Source organism: Gnatocerus cornutus, chromosome 1 (assembly GCF_029298725.1).
Source record: "Gnatocerus cornutus isolate USDA-ARS CGAHR chromosome 1, icGnaCorn1.1, whole genome shotgun sequence".
Taxonomy (NCBI): Eukaryota; Metazoa; Arthropoda; class Insecta; order Coleoptera; family Tenebrionidae; genus Gnatocerus; species Gnatocerus cornutus.
The window spans coordinates 26885789-26906117 of record NC_142233.1 but is presented as its reverse complement, the minus strand read 5'-3'; the positions used below and the strand labels follow the sequence as shown (position 1 = coordinate 26906117).

Below are 20329 nucleotides of genomic sequence, written 5' to 3'. Positions count from 1 at the left end.
GTTAAAATTTGACTTTACAATAACAGGTCAGGTCTGGTCGGGCCAAATATTTATTTTTATCACATTCACAGTGTACAACAGTGTAATTATAAAAAAATTAAACAAAAATTGTCTCAATAATACTAAATTTACGTGGTGCGATACCACTTTGGCAAGACGAAATTTACCAAAGAGAACAACGAAAGTCTCTATCTCAATGTGGTATCCGGCTCGAGCTACAAATCCAAGCTAGCTATAAAACCACAACATCATTATTTGAAATTTTTCGTTATGCACATACTTCAATCTCGTGTGGTAATAACTCTATAAAACACATTTTGTGACGGATCGTCAAATTCATTGAACCTAGCTTTTCTGAAGACCACCACGTGAATGTTTTTTTCTAATAAACTTTGGTTTTCTTCTCTTGATCTGAAATCGAAATTTTAATAAAACAATTGTGTCGCTGTTTTCTTCAACATGATGGAGACTATGAAAATAACTTACAGGTTTTTTAGAGGCACTTCCAGAACTAACATTTGATAGCCACTGCTGCCTTAAGTGAAATGCTAATTGACCCAGTCTGTTTCTATACTTTCTTTTAAGCCTAGCCTGTACAAAACCAAAGCAGGATGATATGACGAATGAATGACAATTTCACAATGGCGATGTACTTACAGATTTGCTCAATCTCATTTGTTGTTCCTTCTGGTAGGCCACGTGTTGTTCTTGATGAATAGCCTCCTCTTGAGTCATCACTCCTAAATCTCTATACTTATACAGTTCTGAAAGTCGAAGACGCAGCTCCTTTTCACGTTCTAGACTCTCTATAAGTTGCTCATGTTCATTCGAGGTAAGATACTGACTATAGCCTTTCATGTTCTCTCTAAGCTCTCTACAAAAAATTATGAGTTCTAGTAGACTAATTTACATACTACACCAAACCTTTGCTCTTTCGTTAATGGTAACTTGCTAACATCCTTTTTTTGACTTAAAAAAAACTTTGCAACAAGCTGATAGTCCCTAACAATTCGTTTTCGTTTTGCTCTCTCTCTTAATCTTCTAGTGTACATATCAACCATTGACAATTTTAGGGCTACTTCTATGATTGAGTCTTCAAAAATGTCCAATTGTAAAGACGAGACCAACTGCTCGGCGGACATATCAAATTCCTGGTGATAATTAAAGATAAAAAGAAAACATTTTGCGCCTTCAAACAAACCCGTTCGTAATCATCTCTATGGCGCTTGTACCCCAAAAGTTGGGCTTCTTCTGGGGTCACATCTAATGGCGGCAATCTTGACATTACCAAAGGGGACAATGGTCCTTTATCTTCAATTACGTGATCTATTACCAATGGTGGACGACCTCTGGATTCCTCCCAGGTGGCTTTACCAATGTTTCCTTCCAAATAGCGGGAAATATATTCGTCTCTTACTTCTGAGAAAAAGTAAAACATTAATTATTGTATATAAATTCGCCGTTATATAAATTTAATAATAAAAAAGTATACGGCGTAATAGAAAAAAAAAGGAGACCAAAAAAGCACCTTCTAAAGTTCTTGTTTCTACATGCTGGCTCACGAGTTCCCAATTTCCAAATCCATACAATTCAACTGAATCTAATAATTGTAGTTCTTCGCCCCCTGTCCAATTTCCTCTTCCACCAAATATGCTAACTGACCAAAGTTCCTTAAAAAAACTTGTAATGTTAAAATTGAAAACAAATGTCGACATACCACAAATTTGTATGAATGATCATTTTTATGTTCACCAATTTCCGCCCCAGTAGAGAAACACTAAAAACAAAATAATAAAAATAATAATATTCAATGATTACATATTTTCAATTTCGCGGGTTACTCCTGTCAAAATGTCACCACCCTAATCACATGACTTACTTGCAAACAAATGTCAAAATCTTGACACTCGCAACATTGAACTCTAATTCCTGTAATCTCTTCTTCGCAGTATGTACACGAGACTTTGGCAAACAAGTCTAAAAAAGTTTTCAATTGTACTTTGCGTCGAATTTAAATAATAATTTGAAAATGTCACTTACCAGCCATTTTGGTAAACGTCAAATTGAAGAGTGGGGGGTTGATTGAATTGATTGAAATATTTTAATACTCTTTAATGAAGAAGAGATGATTGGATCTAAAAACCAACAAAAATGATTCTTAGGAAAAGATCGGGAAGATCTATCCTCAATGAGCCGTGTTTTTAAATAAACAAAATTGATCCAGACGCTAAGCGTCTGCTTGGCGAACATGCGCATTTGAATCTGAAAGAAATAGACTTCGCTATTGGTACTAGTTTAACCAATGAAATTCCAGATGCTTCTGAATTTCCCTCCAGCATAAACTAAACACGAAAATTAAAAATCACGTTGAAAATAAGACAAAATCAGTCAAATCATTTATATTTTCACCATATCTATAATATATACAACAGTCTTAACTGAATGGTACCCTTGTAAATATTTTTAACTTTGCAGGTCTCAATAAAGTAGTGTTCATTTAGTAATTTTTAAATACACACTTAGGTAAATAAACCACGTGATTGCTACTTGATCAGCAAGGTATTACTAATAACAATAACATAAATTACATTACAGTCCAGATTACTGTGGTATCTCAATAAAAAAAATATAAAACATCGACGCACTTATCCGTGTGTTATAGTTAAACCAGCTAACTAAAAATTAACGAACCAGATAAAGTAGTGAATTAAGGCGACATAATAATGAATTGTTTTACATTGCATTCTTCATAATATACATAATCAACCAGGATCAAACAACTGATACTCCAGGAAGCCAACCACTGTGACTAAGATACTGTGTAACAACATCTTTCACGCTAACATCTGGGGAATTCATATCTATTTCGACGGTCCGATGCCTATTTGGTGACAGTAAATTCTCCTGCAACCATAATAATGTGATCCAAAACAACAACAAAAAAAAAAACAACAAACAAACCTGTATAATAAGCGACTTCAGTGTCGTATACTGGACGGGTTGCAAATTTAACGACTTGCAAAGCTAAAATACCAATTATTAAGAGAATTTTTGACTGAAATCTACATACTTGGATTTCGTGTTGTGATAGTAGCGACCCCAATGGTAAGGCATTTGGTGGAGGAGGACTCACGTTATCCAAGTTCGAGTTGCTGCTGTCTGGCTCTTCTGATGGCAGCCACGTGAATTTTTTTTCGGATAAACTTTGGTTTTCTTCGCTTTTTCTACAATCAAAAAGTGTTTTTACTCAACTGTGGTACAAAGTTCAAGCTTGAACCACGTCACATATTACGAAAAAAACTTACCCGTTTTTTAGCGGCAACTCCTGAACTGATATTTGATAGCCACTGCTGCCCTAAGTGAAATGCAAACTGATACAATCTGTTTCTGTTTACATATTTTCTTTTAAGTCTAGCCTGCACACAAACCAAACCATGATGGTATGAAAAATGACGAATGATAAAAAAATGACTTACACAACTAGAATAGTTAAAAAGCAGCGTGCATCACGTTAGTTTTGTGCATAGAATCTAATGATTTTATACAACATGATTCCATTCACACCCACACAAATGACGGTGTTAACAAAGTAACTGGTTCATTTTGCTTTTGGTTAGAATGATTCAAACATCCTGTATAACACCAGGTGAATGTAGCAGATGTTCCGAGGTTTGCTGAACAAACGGCAACACAATGACAACAATTTAAAACCTTCTATATACACAACAAAAAAAATAGGTCCAAAAAAAAATGCTGAATGTTTAGCAAATAAACCCTTAGAACTATAGTAGTACCAATTTTCAATCAAGTTATAAATGGAAAGTCAAAAAAGTACCATACACGTGAAAATATACAATGAAGTGCGTATGTGTGGATAGTCACCCAAAAACGTGCATTAGATTCAGTTAATAAAGATGTAAAATCAATACAAAACAGCAATTAATTCAAATTAAAGTTACTTTTAATAATACTTTAGTACTTTGCTCAAAAAAACTAAGAATCTGTTTTTTTATGTACCCTGCACCTATTAAATCTGAAGATGCATTAGCAAATGAAAACGTAAATTTGTAATATAGAAAGATTATTAGAATTTTAATGCAAGAAGAAATTAAAACGTATACGTTCTAGTCTGCACAAAAAACGTAATATAAAAAGTTTGTACTTACAGACTTGCTTTGTCTCATTTGTTGCTGCTTCTGGTACGCCATGTGTTGCTCTTGATGAATAACCTCCTCCTGAGTCGTCAACCCTAAACTCCTATATCTATAAAGTTCTGATAATCTATGGCGCAACTCCTTTTCACGTTCAAGACTATTTATAAGTTGTTCATGTTCATTTGAGGTAAGAAACTGGCTATGTACTTTCATGTTTTCTCTAAGATCTCTGCAAAAATAAAATAAGTTTTCAAAAACTGCAATTGTTTGCAGCAAACCTCTGTTCTTTCGTTAACGGAATCTTATTCGCATCTTTTCTTTGGCTTGAAAAAAACTTTGCAACAAGTTGATAGTCCCTAACAATTCTTTTTCGTTTTGCTCTCTCTCTTAGTCTTCTAGTGTACATATCAACCATTGATAATTTTAAGGCTACTTCTATGTCTGTATCTTCAACAGTGTCCAACTTTAGAGAAGACACCAATTGCTCAGCAGACATATCAAACTCCTAACAATAATAAATGTAAAAAGGAAAACACTTTTTACAGAAAACAAACCCTTTCATAATCATCTCTGTGAGGCTTGTAGCCCAGAAGTTGAGCTTCTTCTGGAGTTGCATCTAGAGGCGGCAACCTAGACATTACTAAGGGTGATAATGGTCCATTATCATCAGGTACATGATCTGTTAACATTGGTTGACGACCTCTGGATTCCGCCCAGGTTGCTTTCCCAATGTTTCCTTCTAAATATCGTGAAATATATTCGTCTCTTACCTCTGAAATGAAAGTGTAAAATGTTGCAGCAAACATCAGAAGATTTTAAATTCTTGAGCTTACAAATTTTAAATTTTGACATGTGTTAACCTTACTTTCAGTCAGTTTGACGTTAAATCAACAGAAGGTAATTTTTAGGAATTATCTGCCTATTAGGTTTGTTCACATAGCAATGAGCAAAATCAAATACCTTCTGGAGTTCTCGTTTCCACATTTTGACTAACAAGTTCCCAATTTCCAAATCCATACAATTCAACTGAATCTAATAACTGTAGTTCTTCTCCCCCTGTCCAATTACCTCTTCCACCAAATATGCTAACTGACCAAAGCTCCTTAAAAGCGATTTGTAAAACTTTAAATTATGAAAAGATGCGCCAACGTACCACAAATTTGTATGCATGATCATTTTTATGTGTACCAATTTCTGCCCCCGTGGAAAAACACTGCAAAAAGTAAATTACTTTCTATTTGAAATTTCGCGGGATTTCTGTAGCATCGAAATATGCCACCGCCCTTATCACATGACTTACTTGTAAGCAAATATCAAAATCTTGACATACGCAACATTGAACCCTAATCCCCGTGATTTCTTCCTCGCAGTAGGTACATGCGACTTTGGCAAACAAGTCTAAAACAAGAATAAAACTGTAGTTCTTGTATCGGGTTCAAATGGAATATTTGAAAGCGTCACTTACCAGCCATTTTGAAAACGTCAAAATGAGTTTAGAATCGAAGAGTGGGGGAAGTTTACATGAGAATTGAAAAAGCTAAGAAAAGTTGAACGGAATCATAGAATGGGGTACCATTATCAAACCAGTATTGGATGGGCTCACAATGATGGTTTTAATTGAATAATTGGTTCCCAGACGAGTCGAGTTTCTAAACATAAACAAAACTGAAATTGGTCATGATGTGTGCAGCGCAGTCACAACCAGTTGGCGTCGACTTGGCAGACCTGCGCATTGACATCTCCAAATTGTAAACAAGGATAAAAGATGTGTTGCTCCACTTATGAACCATCCGAGCAAGCCATCCGGGTACTTGTTTTTTGTTTCGCTTTGCGCAGCCAATAGCATTAAAAAGCGGTAATTTCAATTCGATCGTTTGTGGAAATACCTCTAGTTTATTTTATAAAAATTTGAACATCAAATTTCTTTATAAATAAGTCAATCACCTTGTCTTTTAGTTGGTGCAGAGAACTTTACTAATAAATCTGTCCCTAATAAAAACAAAAAACAGCACAAACAGCAACGTTTTACCAATTCTATCAAACTTTTCCCTTTTATCTGAACAAAAATTAGAGTAAATACATTTCCATTGTAGAATAACCCGGCTTTTATTTAGAGGACTCCAAAAACAATGGCGTGTCTCAACTATAAATGATTATATTATATTGTACATAAAAAATAAAATGGCATCCATGTTAAAAAAAAGACTATTCTATTTCATACGTTTTTGTCGCCATAGTACTATTATTAAATAGGTCAATTGTTAGAGCGCTCAAAAAAACTGGAATTGATTTTTGATGCCGCAAGTGTAAATTCACCATTTGTTCCAACGTAGAACTGAATTCATTTTCCAGTAAATTTAAGTTTCCTTCGTTATTCAATTGGAAGCATAACTGATCTTCAGAACGCTCAGCATACACGCTGGTAAGTTTATACAGTGACGACGAAGTTCTGTCTACCTTATACCCCAGTAGCATGTATACAACGTTTCTAAATTCTTGGAGAGACGACTTAAAATAGTCTTTCAACCGTTGAGTCTGGGTCTCATGCGTTTTTATTTGTTCTTTGAGAGTCTGAACTTCTTGTGGACAAAGCGTTGATTCACTAAGTTTACTGGATTCAATGCCATCTTCTAAGTTTCGGATTTTCTTTTTTAGTTTCTCCACCTGAATAATAAAGAGCTGAGTACTACCCATATTAAAAAAGAATCAATACCTCTTGTTCCAACTTTTCTACCATTTGTTCTCTTTGAGCTAAACACTCAGTTAATGGATTTTTCGCCAAGTGATACACTTGGCCTCCCTGAAGAGTGTCATGACCGACAAGAAAATCTTCTAGTTGTATCTCCAGTTGGTCGCGTTTCAGCCTCAACATTTCATTCTCTAATTTCAGTTGCTCGATTTCATCTTGTAGCCTTACAAGTTGCTCTGCTTTAGAAGTTGCGGTATCTACAAGACAAGAAATGCTATGTAAACAAATTAACAGTTGATAAAAAAATCTTACCCGCGTATAATGAAGGATTGCTGTTTTGTAGGTCAGCTTCTAGTTTTGCATTAAGATCTCTGTAACTATCCACAATTCGTTCCAAAGCATCAATTCGCTCCCTCTGCGTTTGAAGTTGACTTGAGCTCCCAGAACATGTTGCATTCATCGTCATCGTCAAATCTTTTTCATATGAATCCAACTGTGAGCGATAACTGTCTCTTTCCCGACTCACCAACAAAAGTTTTTTTTGCATTCTGTGGAAAAGATTCTGCTTTTGCTCACTGGTTTTCTTTAGCTCAGCAAAAAGCTTTTGTGTTTTTTCCAATTCAGCCTTTATTACCTTCAGTTCCTGAAATTGATTGTTTGGATTTAGTTAATTTTTCAACACATTTGCTTACATATGAAGCGGTTGTAAGTTGTGATTCCAGCTCCATTTTGGCCGAAGTCAACGAAATCTCTTGATGTTGCAGCCTCTCGACCGCAGACCGTAACAGATGAGGCAAGGAAGAGTCATATCCTGTTATCTCACAAATGCCTCGAGCTACTGATCGCCATTCACTCAAGTACACCTCAACTTGTAAATGTTCAGCCTACAGTTACAAAAATATGAAATAAACGTTAAAGTCAGTTAAAAATGTTAGAACCTGCAATTGAGCGAATTTTTTTTCCTGTTCTTTATAATTGGTTAGTCGGGACTTTAAACTATGGACCTCTTCCTCCAGTAGTAACTTATTTTTAACTTCATCCTTTAGTTTTGCATTCTCTTCCTTTAATTTTTCAACGTCTTTTTCCAAGGTGACGTAGTTGGCCAATTTCCCTAGTTGAGACTAAAACAAGAGTTTCTTTTTCTCTTCAATTAAATTTTATAATTTATTACTTTAGCTTGGTCTTGATATTCTAAGAAGTTTTCTTTTGCATATTCAAGCTCTTTAATTCTGAGAAGAGCAGCCTGTAAAGCTTGGTCCTTCCTATCCAGCTCTCTTTCCACTTCATTCTTCTCTGATAGTCGTTTATCTATTAACAATTCAATATTCAAATTCAATTGTATTGGTACAATTTTTTCACTCACCTAGTTCCAAAGCCAACTTCTTTTGTGCATCTGCATCCTCCTCAGCTGCATCTAACATCATTTGTAGTTCAGCCAGTTTTCTGTTTAGTATTATAATTTCTGTATTTTCCTCCCCATCATAAAGTCTAGATTCTTCTTTCATTTCAGATAAACTTTTCTCCAGTTCTTCAATTTCCTCATTCTTTTGTACTTTTAACATGTTATATTTACTGTTTAACTCAGCCAACTGATTCTTAAGATCAGCTTCCCTTTGTCTTAGTGATTGTAATTGAGCCTCTAACTCTTCAACAGACTTTCTGTCATTTTCATGCTGCTTCTTAAGTAACTGATTTTCATTTTGGTACATCAGTTCCATTTCCTTTCTAACATTGTGCATTTGTTGAATTCGATCTTCTAGATTCAAGATCATATTACGCCCTTCTAGTAAATCAGTTCTTAATCGTCTGATCTCTCTTGGGGACCCCACATATGATAAATCTAACTGTTTTTCACGTTTAAACTTTTTGCTTGGAGTTGGTTCATCAAAGCTGCTGTGGCTGTCATTGGAAAAGGAACTTGAAGACCTTTTGAGAGCACTTCCAAAAGCGAAGTTGTTAATTTCCACATCGACGCTCGATTTCAGATTTGTTACCATTTTTATTATTGTATCGTTTACTTTGTCTGACATCTTTAATATCTTTTGTTGTTCACGCTTACAAACTATCCTGCAAATAAATGAATGATTAGTCTTTCATACCTACACTCCAATGAAGATGAAGTTTTAATAAACTAAACACAACTTTTCTAGGTTAGTTTAATGTTGAACAAAAATAAGATCACTGTTAACTTTAACAGCTTTACGACTGTGTTATTATCATGTTGTGATAATATTAGGTCTCCTAAATGTGATAATAACAAAGTCTAAGCCAAGTTTTTACCGGAAAATCCACACACTCGTGGCTTCTGTGAAGTATTATCACTTGTCAGTCACTTGCACACATTGTCGTCACATACGTTTTACACTAATGAATAAATGTAATTTTAATTTATTATGATTTGTTTTATAACCGCTAAATTAAAATGTTTGTAAATTGAACGAAACAACCAACTTTGGCTGAAGGAACAACAGTGTTGCCATTTTTGGCATGTTTAAGAAAAATTAAAGTAACAAGAAAAATGTTTCGTTTGGTCGTGCATACCTTAAGTTTATGTTTTGTATTTCGAATTTAAGCAAATCTGAATAATTTAAGCTGGCATTTTCGAATTTTCGCTGTTAAACATTCAAATCCGTTAAACTTGGCAACACCGCGTTTAGTTACTACTATCTTTTAGGAAATTACGGAATGTTCGTTATTGTTGAAAATTAGTGGTTGATGATGCATTCGAAATTTATTGTTGTTAATAAGAGAAAGGATAATAATTATTCACCCTCCGCCTGGTTTGGGGGTAGAAACAAATGTAATGTTTGAATTTTAGCCAACTGAATAATTTTTATACCAAAAATTTTGACAACCTCCTGCATAGTTGCGCACCTTAATTGAGCCAATCAGAAGGGTCCTCTTCGTTGAACATGCGCATATCAATAGGGCTGTGAAACAGCAGTAGCCATTTTGTGAGCGTCGGGTGATTGTTTGAGAAACGCTCTCGACGAGCCAGTGTTTTTAACACGGTAGTACCAGTTATTGTCATCGTCAAGCTTCCACAGTCAAAAAGCCGGCATGGGTGATTACCAAGTTGCGGGGGTACAACAAGACACTTTAGGGGCTGTTCAATTAGAGCTTGGTGGAAATCCAAATGCTCTTGCATTACGCCGGCCTTTTGACCCTTTGGCCCACGACTTAGAAGCGAGTTTCCGACTGACGCGATTTGCCGATTTGAAAGGCCGTGGATGCAAGGTTCCGCAAGAAGTTCTCAATAAGTTGGTCGAAGGACTTCAACAGGATTACAACACTGCAGCAGATCATGAACATGCTCATTTCATGCATTTGGCAATTCCGCGAATTGGCATTGGGCTTGATTGTTCGGTAAGTGCTCAATGCTGCATTTAAGGCTTAAGGCGGGTATGCACGATCTGCGCAGTGTTCGCAAACCTTTATCCAATGTTTGTGAATTTTGGAAAATCCTGTATTTTGTTGTATCAACCACGTGATACTGCATCTCCAAACGTTCGTAGAGGTTATTGCGATCATTTTGCAAACCAAAAATTAATGCCTATCGCAATTGTGTGAATCTCAACAAAGATCCAATTGCTTGTAACACCTGTTTCCTGGGATTTTATTAAATTTCGATTCATTAAAATCAAAAGTGAAGTTGGTTTAGAAATATGAGCGCGTGTGTTTTTAGTTTTTTTCCTGTTATAGTCCCTTCAGGTTGCACATATCCACCTTGACAGTCATGTTTACTCTTTTTTTATGTTGGAATCCTGATATATTAACTTTAATAATTTAATATGTCAAGATTGGTATTCCACTACAGAACCTGATTATTGTCAAATTTGACGTTAAATTTACTGTGTATTTAGATTATGTAATAGTTGAGTAGGTTTTTACTTACCATTCTACATTTCAAAGAATCGGAACATCAGTTGCAATTTTGATAATGATTTTAATTAAATATCCAAGAACAAATTGTAAAATGAAACTTTAACAGTCCGAGAACACACATGCAACCTGAACGGACTATAACTGATCGTCTGGACAAACAGTGGTCTTCAAACAAAGTGGTTATTAAGAACTTTTTACTGTAAGGTTACTTCATATGAAATGAAGTCATGGCTTTAAAACGTTTATTTTGATGATAAATTGTTTTCCTTTCCTGTTATTCTAGTAAAAAAGAGTCATTTAAATTATCTATATATTATATATTTTCTTTAATGCATGTCCCCTTAATAACTACTTGCAAAACTAACATCTATTATTATAAGAAATTTCCGACACCTGTCATCTCGTAGTGACCTTAATTTACTATATGCTATAAATTGGTATTGAGAATGGAACTTATTAAAAAAATATGTATTTGTTTAACTAGGACAATACCAATGTGACGTAAACGATTGAGTTATTGATAAAATTGTCTGCTTTGAATGCTACGAATTTCAGCGTTTTTATTACTTTCATCATATGATTTTATACTACCTTTCATTATTATACAGTAGAACCCCGCTATAACCAAATACAAAACACTCTAAAATGTCTCATTTGAACCGAGCTTTTGTTATATTGGCGCCATAAAAAGTGTATAGTTATACATATACAGGGTGATGAAAAAAAGGCACCCATGCTACCTATCATGTTGCAGCTAATTCTTTTTTGAGCCCAAAATTGAAAACCAAAACGAAATTTGTGCTTTTTTAACTAAGATAGAAGCTTTCTTTTATAAACAATCAAACTGTTTGGATAAACTTTTTATAACAATTTCATTGTTAGACATCACATCTCAATGTTGCAACATTGTAAAGCCGAATGTAAAATTTTATTAGAAAGGTTTAAGCAGCATTGCCATTTTTTTGTGAGAAAAAAAACTATAATGTGAAAAGGAATGGGTTTAAATTAATTTTGCTTTGATTTCTGAGATGGTTTAACTGAAAAGGACATGGTACTTCTACTCATGGGCGCCTTTTTTTCATCACCCTGTATAACTTTTAAGAAACCGTATATTATAAACAATATTGTAATTACAAAAAAAAAACACAATATGAACATAAAAAACATTTAAAGTGATACACTTTTTTATTGAAAGACAGTGACACTTTTTGGAATATGTACAAAGTTACGTAATGTAATCTTTCCATCGAATCACACGTGAATAAATTAAACTCGAAAGTGCGAATTTCTAAATCAAACTATAGGGTGTTCAGGTAAAATTTAAATTAACACACGTTATCCTAAATTTAACATTTGACACAGAAAAATGTTGATGTTCCAAAATTAGTTGCATTCCAGTTATTAAAAGTTGTGAGCAATAAATTAATTTTATGTTGGATTGCATTATAAATTTAAACACTCATTATGACATTATTTAGCAACTATTGTAGAACAATTTATTGCATACCTAGGCCACAATGACAAAATAAAACGACCGGTAGTGAGTTATAAAAACAATCAATTCGAATATAATCGCATTTGCCTTTGTTGTTCGCCTATAAAGTCGCCTAGTCCATCAAATTTTAATAGAAATAATGCATCGATATTCCGGTAATACACGGTCGGTTTGTTAAAATGTTGGAATATTCATTTAATCAACCTTACTAACTTTTTTTAAATCTCATCAACATTGATAAATTGAATGCAATTTACTGAACTTAACTATTTTCAGGTAACACCTGTACGTCATGGAGGTCTTTGCTTAGTTCAGACAACCGACTTCTTTTATCCTTTGGTAGACGATCCTTACATGATGGGAAAAATCGCGTGTGCAAACGTTTTAAGCGACTTATACGCCATGGGAGTGACAGAATGCGACAACATGCTCATGTTATTGGGCGTCAGCACTAAAATGACTGAAAAAGAACGCGACGTAGTAATCCCTCTTATTATGCGAGGTTTTAAAGACTCGGCCCTTGAAGCTGGCACAACGGTAACAGGTGGACAGACCGTAGTGAATCCATGGTGTACAATAGGTGGAGTAGCAACGACAGTATGTCAGCCAAATGAATACATAGTGCCAGATAATGCCGTTGTAGGAGATGTGTTGGTTCTCACCAAGCCTCTAGGAACACAGGTAAACTGACTATTTATTATAGTGTAAAACATTAAACTGACATCAAACTTTAGGTGGCTGTAAATGCACATCAATGGTTGGATCAACCGGAACGTTGGAACCGCATTAAGTTAGTCGTGAGCGAAGAAGACGTTCGTAAAGCTTATCATCGTGCGATGGACTCTATGGCTCGTTTAAATCGGATCGCAAGTCGTTTGATGCATAAGTACAACGCTCATGGGGCCACTGATGTTACAGGATTCGGTCTCTTAGGACACGCACAAACATTGGCATCTCATCAAAAGAATGAAGTTTCATTTGTTATACATAATTTACCAGTTATTGCAAAAATGGCCGCAGTAGCGAAAGCTTGTGGAAATATGTTTCAACTTTTACAAGGACACTCTGCTGAAACTTCAGGAGGATTATTAATCTGCCTGCCACGTGAACAAGCAGCAGCTTATTGTAAAGATATTGAAAAGCAAGAAGGCTATCAAGCCTGGATCATCGGAATTGTCGAAAAAGGAAACCGAACTGCCAGAATTATTGACAAACCTCGGGTTATTGAAGTTCCAGCTAAAGAATAAATACATTTCGATATTCCAAGTATTGCTGTTTATGACTAGCTGTTAATTTTATAACTGCTGTAGTCATAATCTTTACAGTAACAGTTTTCGCTTTTTACCCTAACTTTGTTAGATTTTTTTAAACAAATAAGTTTGTATATGTATGTGACTTTCAGAAATTTATTCAATACAGCTTCTTGTAGTTTAACATTCGTTTTAAGCGATTTAAGTTGATTTCAGCTTCTGTTACAGATTTAAAATGTTTAGTGATGCATTTTCCACTAGAAATAATCTCATATTCTCGTTATTAGACTTAGATTACCTTATCTGTACAATATTTCATTTAATATTTATGTTTTTGTCAAATTTTAGAAATAGGTAAAAGTCATATTGGTATTTTGTATAATAATTTTTCAAATAAGTAAGAATTCTATTGAGAATTGGTATTTCATTAATTCAACATTCAAAACGTGACCTGAGTGAAAATTAAGAAGCAAAGATTACCAGATCAATTTTGTCTAATTGCATAACAAAATCTTTTAGTTGTGACGTTAAATTTATGGGGTAGAAGATTTTTCCCGTTCTTTTTATGGCGTCACATCAAACAAGTGGGAAATTGAAAAAAAAACAACAGTAACGGAAACCCTAAAACATAAACAAATGCCGTTTTTATCCAGAAAAAATATTTACAAAAAAAAAACACCTTTGAAAAATGAAAATTTTTATTCATCTCTTCAAGGCTCTATTTATTCTATTGACTTTCCTCTTTTTATTTCCACCCAACTTCTTTTTAAATGGATTATTTTTTCTTTGATTGTTCTTAACTTTTGCTTTGACGATATTTTTCAAGTTCCTCCTTTGCTCCCCAAAGGCCTCGTTGGTTTCAGAAGCAATTCTTTTAACAAAATCGGTCCCTTCTACAAATTTAAACATTTTTATGGCGCTAAGATGTATTTTCTGTGCTTACCCTGGAAGCGATAATCATCTTCTTTAAAAAAGAATGGCTCAGTGAAAGATTTTAGCACATTATTTTTTCTTTCAAGAGGTTTTTCTGCTTCTCGTTTAGGTACGTCTTCTGCTTCATCATCTGACGAATCGTACCTAAATGGATTGCTTTCTCCATTTAATTTACCTCTGTTTTTTAAAGGTATTGCCTGTTCTTCTGGTTGTGGATCATCCTCCTCTTGATCTTGATCTTCCCTGCTAAATAAATTTCTCAAACTAAATTCTCCTTCAGTTTGTAAAGTAGTTTTTAAATCATTTGTAACTTTGTAAAAAACGTCTTTAGAGACGAGCGGTTCAGCTTTTTCCTCTTCATTTGTTTCATCGTGTTTTCTTTTCATTTTATTCGGTTTTTTCTTCTCTACAGTTATTTCATATTTTGAATGATCTGATTGTGTAGGATCAAACCTCAACATTTTCTTATCTGATGAACTAAAAAGAAATATTGTTGCATAATTTACACTGAAAAGAACATTAAATTACCCTTTTTCTTGTGCTTTCTGCTTGCTACTTTTTATTTTAGTTCCAAGCACCTGCTCCAAGATCTCAATTTCACTTTGTTTTTCTTTCTCTAAAGAATTTTCAGCAGATTCAGATTGATTTTCGCCCATATCATTGTTCTCTGTAAAACGTTCATCAAAAGCAAATCTTTTATCCCCTTTGAACTTGGTTTGTAATTGGAAAAGCTAAAAATAATTCAAAATTATTCAACTGGTAATAAAATGGGTGCATTTACCTGTTGGCCATGCTGACCATCAAACTGATTTTTAACTTCAAAATTTAAGTCTTCATCTTCGTCATCACTGTGAAAAAGTGATTTTCGTTTATTTGTAGACTCTGAAGTATCATTATGAATTGGAGTTTGATCTGACAAATCATCATCAAATATAATTTTTTTATTTGGTCTGTTGTCCTAAAATTCTTTATTACAACTTTAAATCATTAGAAAACAATACAAACTTACAAGATTACAAAGAGCTTCTTTAATTGCTAGTTTTTGTTTCTGGTATGTTTTAATCATCTGCTTTACAGATTCAGCTCGTTTTTGCTCCGGTAAAAGGGGGTTCCCTTTAATTATATCTGTAAAAGGTACATTTTTGCTTGGGCAATTTCCGATTAAATATACTACCTTGTGTTTCCATTATTGTTCTTTTTTAAATTCGAATAAAATAGATTATATGTCACATAAGAACGGAATAAATGTAAAAAACGATGGACAATGTGCTAAACTTCGATTCTGCAAAACATAACCTTAAAAAGCCACAAATGACATGTGTCAAACGTCTGAATTTTTGAAGCGCCATCTAGGCCTCATTGTTTTTGGGGCGGCAAATTTGAATACGGGGATCGCAGCGGTACTAAAAATAGTTACAAGTTTAGTTTCTTTTTAAGTATATTTTCACACGTTATACAGCTCTCGATTCAGATTAACGTAATCTTTAATTCGTTGAGTAAACGTTTTCTTCTTGATCAAAACCTTTGCAGCTTCTTGAAATTTATCTTCATTTCTTCTTAAATACATGATGGCATCTCTTTGTAATTGTTGAATTTTCTGTGGATCAATCTCTGTCATTCTTATCATTTCAGTCAAATATGGATTAAAGCGGTAATAGACATCGTCCGCTAATAAGTCATTCAACATTATATGAACTCCTGGAACACTAGTTTAAGACCGCAATTTTTTAAAATTTATAAAAAATCACCTTCAGTGTCGGTGGCACTATCTAAAATTTTATAAAATTTATTCGCCCATGAAGTACTTTGAGAATCTTCGGATGTAGATTTGGAATTATCTGTAGAATTGGGAACGATCCGACCTGTTCCAAACGAAACTACACATTGAATGGGAGTGTTGGGCCAAATTAACTTAGCTTCATGGAGTGCGACGGCTGTTGGGTTGTTAACTAAGATTCCTCCATCCTACAGAAGTTTTATATAATGCATGATTTCCTATTTTAACAGAATTAATTCAGTACTTGGTGTAAAAAATTCCCCAATTTGTACTCTTCAAAAATCGCTGGAGCCGCAGCAGAAGCTCTAGCTGCCTGCCATACCTCGTATTCGCTGCTACCAAAATATTGCGATTTTACTTTCCACGGAGTTGAGTAGTTTCTAAAGACGAAAGCAGAAAGATGAGACTGATTTACAACAGCAGATATGGCACATAACTGAAAATTTCTAAATTATTCGAACATCGGAAACCTTTATAATTTTACCTTGGGGCACTTCGCGTTACGATTAGTATTTATTAAAGTGCTGCTTCCTAAATGTTGCTTCAATTTCTTCTCCCAAAGTGAAGTATCGTAAAAAGCTTGATTCCATACCAAATTCCCAGTGCCCCACAAACGCGATTGCTTGAAAACTTCTATACTGATATCCTTATAAATTTCTGCAATTTCATCCAGATCGGTATGATGGATACCTGGAAGAAAACCCATCACGACACTTTTAAAAAAAATAATTTTTACCTAAACCAAATGCTAAAATAGCTCCAGTGCTAACTCCGCAAAATAAATCAAAGAGTTCATGCGTTTTCTTTCCAGTCAATTGTTCCAAGTGCTTCAACATCTCTAGAACTAGTAAGCCTCTAATTCCTCCACCATCCATGGAAAGAATTCGAATTCCATTTCTAGCGACAGGATCTGAATACCCAAGAATAGCTAAAGCAACTCTGATTGTAGCTTGGGCATTATCACCACGCGCTTTCTTGCGAAGTCCCAACATTGTACGAATCGCACCTGCCTATAATTTCTAAATTATAAAACAAATTATTCGTTCTTAGATTATTACTTTGATAGCATTGTTTCTACTTTCCGGATATTTTTGTAAATGTGATATTAAGGTCTCAATTCTATTCACTAGAGCATCTTCATGTTCCGCGGTTTCTATGGATAAAAGAACATGAAGAGTTTGGGATGATATGCTACACTACAACATTAATTTTGTAATACAGACATCCAAAGACGTTTAATGATTTACCTTTGAGACAATGTCCTTATGCTTCCAATTTGAGGGGATACCACTTAAATTAGCCGCTTGAATTTTTTTAATTTTTAAAAGATTTACATTTAGAGGATCATTCTTAATGGTGTCTTCCAAATATTTTAAAAAGTTATTTGTGAAGCTTATGGGTAAATTTTGTAGTCCTTCAAATGAATCTTTCCAACGTACATTCTGAAATGTTTTATTGTTTTTTAATTTGGATATAGAATCTTTTATTTGAAGTAACAATTTTTGTTGTTTTAAAGACATTACACTTAAGGATTGAATTGATACAATTACATAATGTGCTGTGGTAATGAAATAATTTAAACACAGTTTGAATAAATCAAAAAATTTCTTATAACTAGTGGCACCGTTTTCCACAGTAGATTAGATATAAATTATTAGAGCAGGTAAAAAACTATTTTAGGTACCATACTGAATTGGATAATTTAGTTTATAGATTTTTGGTGTGTGCATGCGCAAATATTCATAGAAGCATGCGTAGAACTTGGCCATGTGGTTGCACTTCAAAAAATATGTTTTTTCATGTTTTTCCAGAACGATTGAAATTGAAGAAACAAAGTCTATTGAAATTATTTGGAATACTAAAAAACTTTAAATATAAACAATATTTTTATTAGATAAGAAATTTAAACACAACATAAGAAGCAGTGTCTGAAATATACTATACTATAGCGAATGTTATTACATTTCATACTGTTTTAATAAATGATCAATTTCTTCCTTGGGATGCTTTTCTTGTTGCTGCACATAATCGAAGAGTTTCCGCAAATCTGCAAAAAAATATAACAGTAGTGCTTGATAAATTATTATTTAAATGTGAACATGTATGAAACTGAAATGTCGTTTAAAGAGCACATTGCATCAAAAGTGTGTAATTTGCGCAGGAAAATTTTACTTATAACATAGGCAGCTGAGGTCGAACCTTGTACACAATCGGATAAAAGGAAATTTATACTTCAAGCGTTACGTTGTATAAAAAAATTTGTAACTTGAAATAGTTTTTACAACTTTTTATGAATTTCTGAGAACGAGCAACATATTGACATGTGCTGAATTAAATTGTTATTACATCATTTGTCGTGTGCAACACTGTTATATTGTTACACACTTCTAAACTACATATAGACGTTAAAACATAATACATAATAGACAAAAAAAAGGAAAAATACTTACAATTCTTGTCAGTGTCGGTCATAAATAATATTAAAGTTGAAAACCTCCTCACTTCAGGGAAAAACTTCAAAAAGTCGAAAATACGAAGCCCATCTTTGATAAAACTCTGTGCCAAAATTGCAACAATTTCACTAAACACATTACTTTCTAAAGACTCTTGAAAAATTGTTGGTAAGCACTCTGGTTTTATTAATTTCAAGTAATCATATTTTTTCTCCATTGTTTTAAACTGTCTCCATTGTGAATAGAACTGAACTGAATTTACTGGGACACTAAATTGCTGGGTCTCATTTATTTTCATGTTTATCTGATTTTTGTTTTCTTTCATTTGACTCGGTTGCTTTTCTATGATTTTTAAGTCGTCTGTTCTGATTGTGACTGGCGATGAAGCTGGTTGAGGAAAAGATTGTGTAGTGTCCAGTTTGTGGTTTTCTCCAATTGCAACAACTTCTTTGATTTCAATTCTTTTTAAAGGTTTTTTAGACTGGAGATGAGCAGGTTTCATTACAGCTTTAACAGGGATTATATGATCTGCACTGACATTATTAAAAGTTTGGGAATTTAGTGTGGGACTTTCAATTTCTTTGGTACCATAAGAAGAGATTTGATTCCTTTTTATGTTTCTGGAAGCTGTGAATTTTGAGACTGGATGTGGTTTCTCTACAGGCTACAACACATACAAATAAAAATAAGAAAACATTAAACAAAATAAAACCTTCTGATTTATAAGTTTTTTTCTGAGTGCTTCAAGATGACTTCTAGTTTCCTTGTTATTTGGTTCAAATTCTAGTACTTTCAAAAGATCACCCTCTGCCTCTGATAGATTTCCAAGGGCTTCTCTACAAGCGGCACGTCTTTGTAAAGCTTTCACATAAGTAGCATCAAGTGTAAGTGACATTGTACAATCTGCTTCTGCTTCTACAACCCTAAAATTAGAAATTTAATTTGAACCATCTTTTGTAAAAAACTTATTTCTTACTTTTCCGTTTTAAGGAAACAAAGGGCTCTATTGGCGTAAAAAATAGGATCATATGCATAATAACTGATAGCCTTGTTGTAGCATTTTATTGCTTCATCCCACTTTTTGTCTTTAACAAATTTATTGCCCTAAAAAAACAAACTGTAATTTAATCAACATCCATCCATCTCTTTACCTTTTCTTTTTCCAAATATGCTTTATCTATAACTGTCTCATCACATTCATCAGTTAGATCAGATGACTCGTTTTCATTATAATCAAGTTTCTCACATTCAGCATCAGCATCAAAATTATCCCAAGCTGCATAGTTTGTGACACCAGATTTCACCTTCACAGTCTCTGGTTGCTTGAACTCTACTTTCTTTTTCTTTTTAGGCAAATTTTCGTTTTTCTTTTCAGATGTGGGCACCTGAAATTAAAGAAAATTATCGTTTTACAACAATATTACAAATAAAACTCACATTATTGTTAGACTTGAGAGAATCTTCTTTTCGCTTCATATCATCGCCCCAAGCTTTTAGTTCTTTGTAAAAATCGTTAAAATCAGCGGCATTGTCTTTTAGTTGTTTTTGTAACAAGACGGGATTCATATTTTCTTGCAAATTGCGCAATTAGAATTATTTGTTTATCGGCACTGAGAACAGAGAGAACTGTCATAACAACGGCGAATGACAAATAACAAAAATGACAAATGACAAGCAGAAATGCCAAACTTGT

The 20329-nt window shown here is 33.9% G+C and overlaps 7 protein-coding genes across 10 annotated transcripts; 1 reads left to right on the top strand and 6 right to left on the bottom strand.

The window, feature by feature from the left end:
• Positions 1-34: 34 nt before the first annotated feature.
• LOC148181137 (transcriptional adapter 2b-like) lies at positions 35-2290 on the bottom strand. 2 transcript variants are annotated; one of them, XR_015771720.1, is made up of 10 exons: positions 2041-2290; positions 1880-1977; positions 1718-1777; positions 1529-1670; positions 1202-1419; positions 925-1151; positions 658-874; positions 487-591; positions 281-411; positions 35-232 (listed from the first exon to the last, which is right to left on the bottom strand). XR_015771720.1 is itself a non-coding variant. In XM_088050129.1 (9 exons), the coding sequence occupies exons 1-9, from the start codon at positions 2045-2047 to the stop codon at positions 346-348; spliced, it is 1140 nt and encodes a 379-aa protein (XP_087906255.1). In that variant the 5' UTR covers positions 2048-2290; the 3' UTR covers positions 35-345. The 2 variants fall into 2 exon arrangements, 1 of the variants encoding a protein (XP_087906255.1); XM_088050129.1 differs by having other exon boundaries at positions 35-411.
• Positions 2291-2384: 94 nt separating this feature from the next.
• LOC148181136 (transcriptional adapter 2b-like) lies at positions 2385-5933 on the bottom strand. 3 transcript variants are annotated; one of them, XM_088050127.1, is made up of 11 exons: positions 5620-5932; positions 5455-5552; positions 5308-5367; positions 5115-5256; positions 4709-4926; positions 4433-4659; positions 4167-4383; positions 3306-3355; positions 3071-3224; positions 2962-3024; positions 2385-2904 (listed from the first exon to the last, which is right to left on the bottom strand). In XM_088050127.1, exons 1-11 carry the CDS (start codon positions 5624-5626, stop codon positions 2773-2775), a joined length of 1368 nt encoding a protein of 455 aa, XP_087906253.1. In that variant the 5' UTR covers positions 5627-5932; the 3' UTR covers positions 2385-2772. The 3 variants fall into 3 exon arrangements, 1 of the variants encoding a protein (XP_087906253.1); XR_015771718.1 differs by lacking the exon at positions 2385-2904 and having other exon boundaries at positions 3306-3416; positions 5620-5933; XR_015771719.1 differs by lacking the exon at positions 2385-2904 and having other exon boundaries at positions 3306-3350.
• Positions 5934-6241: 308 nt separating this feature from the next.
• Positions 6242-9398, bottom strand: LOC148181135 (mitotic spindle assembly checkpoint protein MAD1-like). Its single transcript, XM_088050126.1, has 8 exons — positions 9124-9398; positions 8207-8910; positions 8015-8151; positions 7782-7964; positions 7536-7727; positions 7156-7486; positions 6868-7100; positions 6242-6818 (listed from the first exon to the last, which is right to left on the bottom strand). Exons 2-8 carry the CDS (start codon positions 8871-8873, stop codon positions 6360-6362), a joined length of 2202 nt encoding a protein of 733 aa, XP_087906252.1. The 5' UTR covers positions 8874-8910; positions 9124-9398; the 3' UTR covers positions 6242-6359.
• A 338-nt stretch (positions 9399-9736) lies between these two features.
• Sps1 (inactive selenide, water dikinase) lies at positions 9737-13889 on the top strand. The gene is made up of 3 exons (XM_088050128.1): positions 9737-10209; positions 12500-12904; positions 12958-13889. The coding sequence occupies exons 1-3, from the start codon at positions 9904-9906 to the stop codon at positions 13468-13470; spliced, it is 1224 nt and encodes a 407-aa protein (XP_087906254.1). The 5' UTR covers positions 9737-9903; the 3' UTR covers positions 13471-13889.
• Positions 13890-14153: 264 nt separating this feature from the next.
• Positions 14154-15731, bottom strand: LOC148181133 (putative RNA-binding protein CG14230). Its single transcript, XM_088039307.1, has 6 exons — positions 15581-15731; positions 15416-15531; positions 15188-15364; positions 14935-15137; positions 14417-14883; positions 14154-14366 (listed from the first exon to the last, which is right to left on the bottom strand). The coding sequence occupies exons 1-6, from the start codon at positions 15591-15593 to the stop codon at positions 14176-14178; spliced, it is 1167 nt and encodes a 388-aa protein (XP_087895433.1). The 5' UTR covers positions 15594-15731; the 3' UTR covers positions 14154-14175.
• A 95-nt stretch (positions 15732-15826) lies between these two features.
• LOC148181132 (calcium-independent phospholipase A2-gamma-like) lies at positions 15827-17931 on the bottom strand. Its single transcript, XM_088044879.1, has 7 exons — positions 17431-17931; positions 17242-17379; positions 16920-17193; positions 16668-16873; positions 16428-16619; positions 16155-16371; positions 15827-16104 (listed from the first exon to the last, which is right to left on the bottom strand). Exons 1-7 carry the CDS (start codon positions 17701-17703, stop codon positions 15851-15853), a joined length of 1554 nt encoding a protein of 517 aa, XP_087901005.1. The 5' UTR covers positions 17704-17931; the 3' UTR covers positions 15827-15850.
• A 125-nt stretch (positions 17932-18056) lies between these two features.
• spag (RNA polymerase II-associated protein spaghetti) lies at positions 18057-20302 on the bottom strand. The gene is made up of 6 exons (XM_088044891.1): positions 20074-20302; positions 19788-20021; positions 19613-19740; positions 19349-19559; positions 18634-19300; positions 18057-18230 (listed from the first exon to the last, which is right to left on the bottom strand). The coding sequence occupies exons 1-6, from the start codon at positions 20200-20202 to the stop codon at positions 18142-18144; spliced, it is 1458 nt and encodes a 485-aa protein (XP_087901017.1). The 5' UTR covers positions 20203-20302; the 3' UTR covers positions 18057-18141.
• Between the last annotated feature and the right edge of the window lie 27 nt (positions 20303-20329).

Excerpts from the sequence above, each read along its gene's own strand:
- LOC148181135 (XM_088050126.1), bottom strand. The coding sequence starts at position 8,873 with ATGTCAGACAAAGTAAACGATACAATAATAAAAATGGTAACAAATCTG. Across the intron at positions 7,965-8,014 it reads AATATCAAGACCAAGCTAAA|TCTCAACTAGGGAAATTGGC; the intron begins GTAATAAATTAT and ends CTCTTGTTTTAG. Across the intron at positions 7,101-7,155 it reads CAATCCTTCATTATACGCGG|ATACCGCAACTTCTAAAGCA; the intron begins GTAAGATTTTTT and ends CTTGTCTTGTAG.
- LOC148181136 (XM_088050127.1), bottom strand. Across the intron at positions 5,257-5,307 it reads ATCATGCATACAAATTTGTG|GAGCTTTGGTCAGTTAGCAT; the intron begins GTACGTTGGCGC and ends ATCGCTTTTAAG. Across the intron at positions 3,025-3,070 it reads TATCACAACACGAAATCCAA|CTTTGCAAGTCGTTAAATTT; the intron begins GTATGTAGATTT and ends TTGGTATTTTAG.
- Sps1 (XM_088050128.1), top strand. The coding sequence starts at position 9,904 with ATGGGTGATTACCAAGTTGCGGGGGTACAACAAGACACTTTAGGGGCT. Across the intron at positions 10,210-12,499 it reads GCATTGGGCTTGATTGTTCG|GTAACACCTGTACGTCATGG; the intron begins GTAAGTGCTCAA and ends AACTATTTTCAG. Across the intron at positions 12,905-12,957 it reads CCAAGCCTCTAGGAACACAG|GTGGCTGTAAATGCACATCA; the intron begins GTAAACTGACTA and ends ATCAAACTTTAG.
- LOC148181132 (XM_088044879.1), bottom strand. The coding sequence starts at position 17,703 with ATGTCTTTAAAACAACAAAAATTGTTACTTCAAATAAAAGATTCTATA. Across the intron at positions 17,380-17,430 it reads ATAAGGACATTGTCTCAAAG|TGTAGCATATCATCCCAAAC; the intron begins GTAAATCATTAA and ends TTAATGTTGTAG. Across the intron at positions 16,620-16,667 it reads GTAACGCGAAGTGCCCCAAG|TTATGTGCCATATCTGCTGT; the intron begins GTAAAATTATAA and ends AGAAATTTTCAG.
- LOC148181137 (XM_088050129.1), bottom strand. Across the intron at positions 1,420-1,528 it reads AGAAACAAGAACTTTAGAAG|AAGTAAGAGACGAATATATT; the intron begins GTGCTTTTTTGG and ends ACTTTTTCTCAG. Across the intron at positions 412-486 it reads GAAGTGCCTCTAAAAAACCT|ATCAAGAGAAGAAAACCAAA; the intron begins GTAAGTTATTTT and ends TTTCGATTTCAG.
- LOC148181133 (XM_088039307.1), bottom strand. Across the intron at positions 15,138-15,187 it reads ATGGTCAGCATGGCCAACAG|CTTTTCCAATTACAAACCAA; the intron begins GTAAATGCACCC and ends AATTATTTTTAG. Across the intron at positions 14,884-14,934 it reads CAGAAAGCACAAGAAAAAGG|TTCATCAGATAAGAAAATGT; the intron begins GTAATTTAATGT and ends ATTTCTTTTTAG.
- spag (XM_088044891.1), bottom strand. The coding sequence starts at position 20,202 with ATGAATCCCGTCTTGTTACAAAAACAACTAAAAGACAATGCCGCTGAT. Across the intron at positions 19,560-19,612 it reads TGTTTCCTTAAAACGGAAAA|GGTTGTAGAAGCAGAAGCAG; the intron begins GTAAGAAATAAG and ends TTCTAATTTTAG. Across the intron at positions 18,231-18,633 it reads GACCGACACTGACAAGAATT|ATTTGCGGAAACTCTTCGAT; the intron begins GTAAGTATTTTT and ends ATTTTTTTGCAG.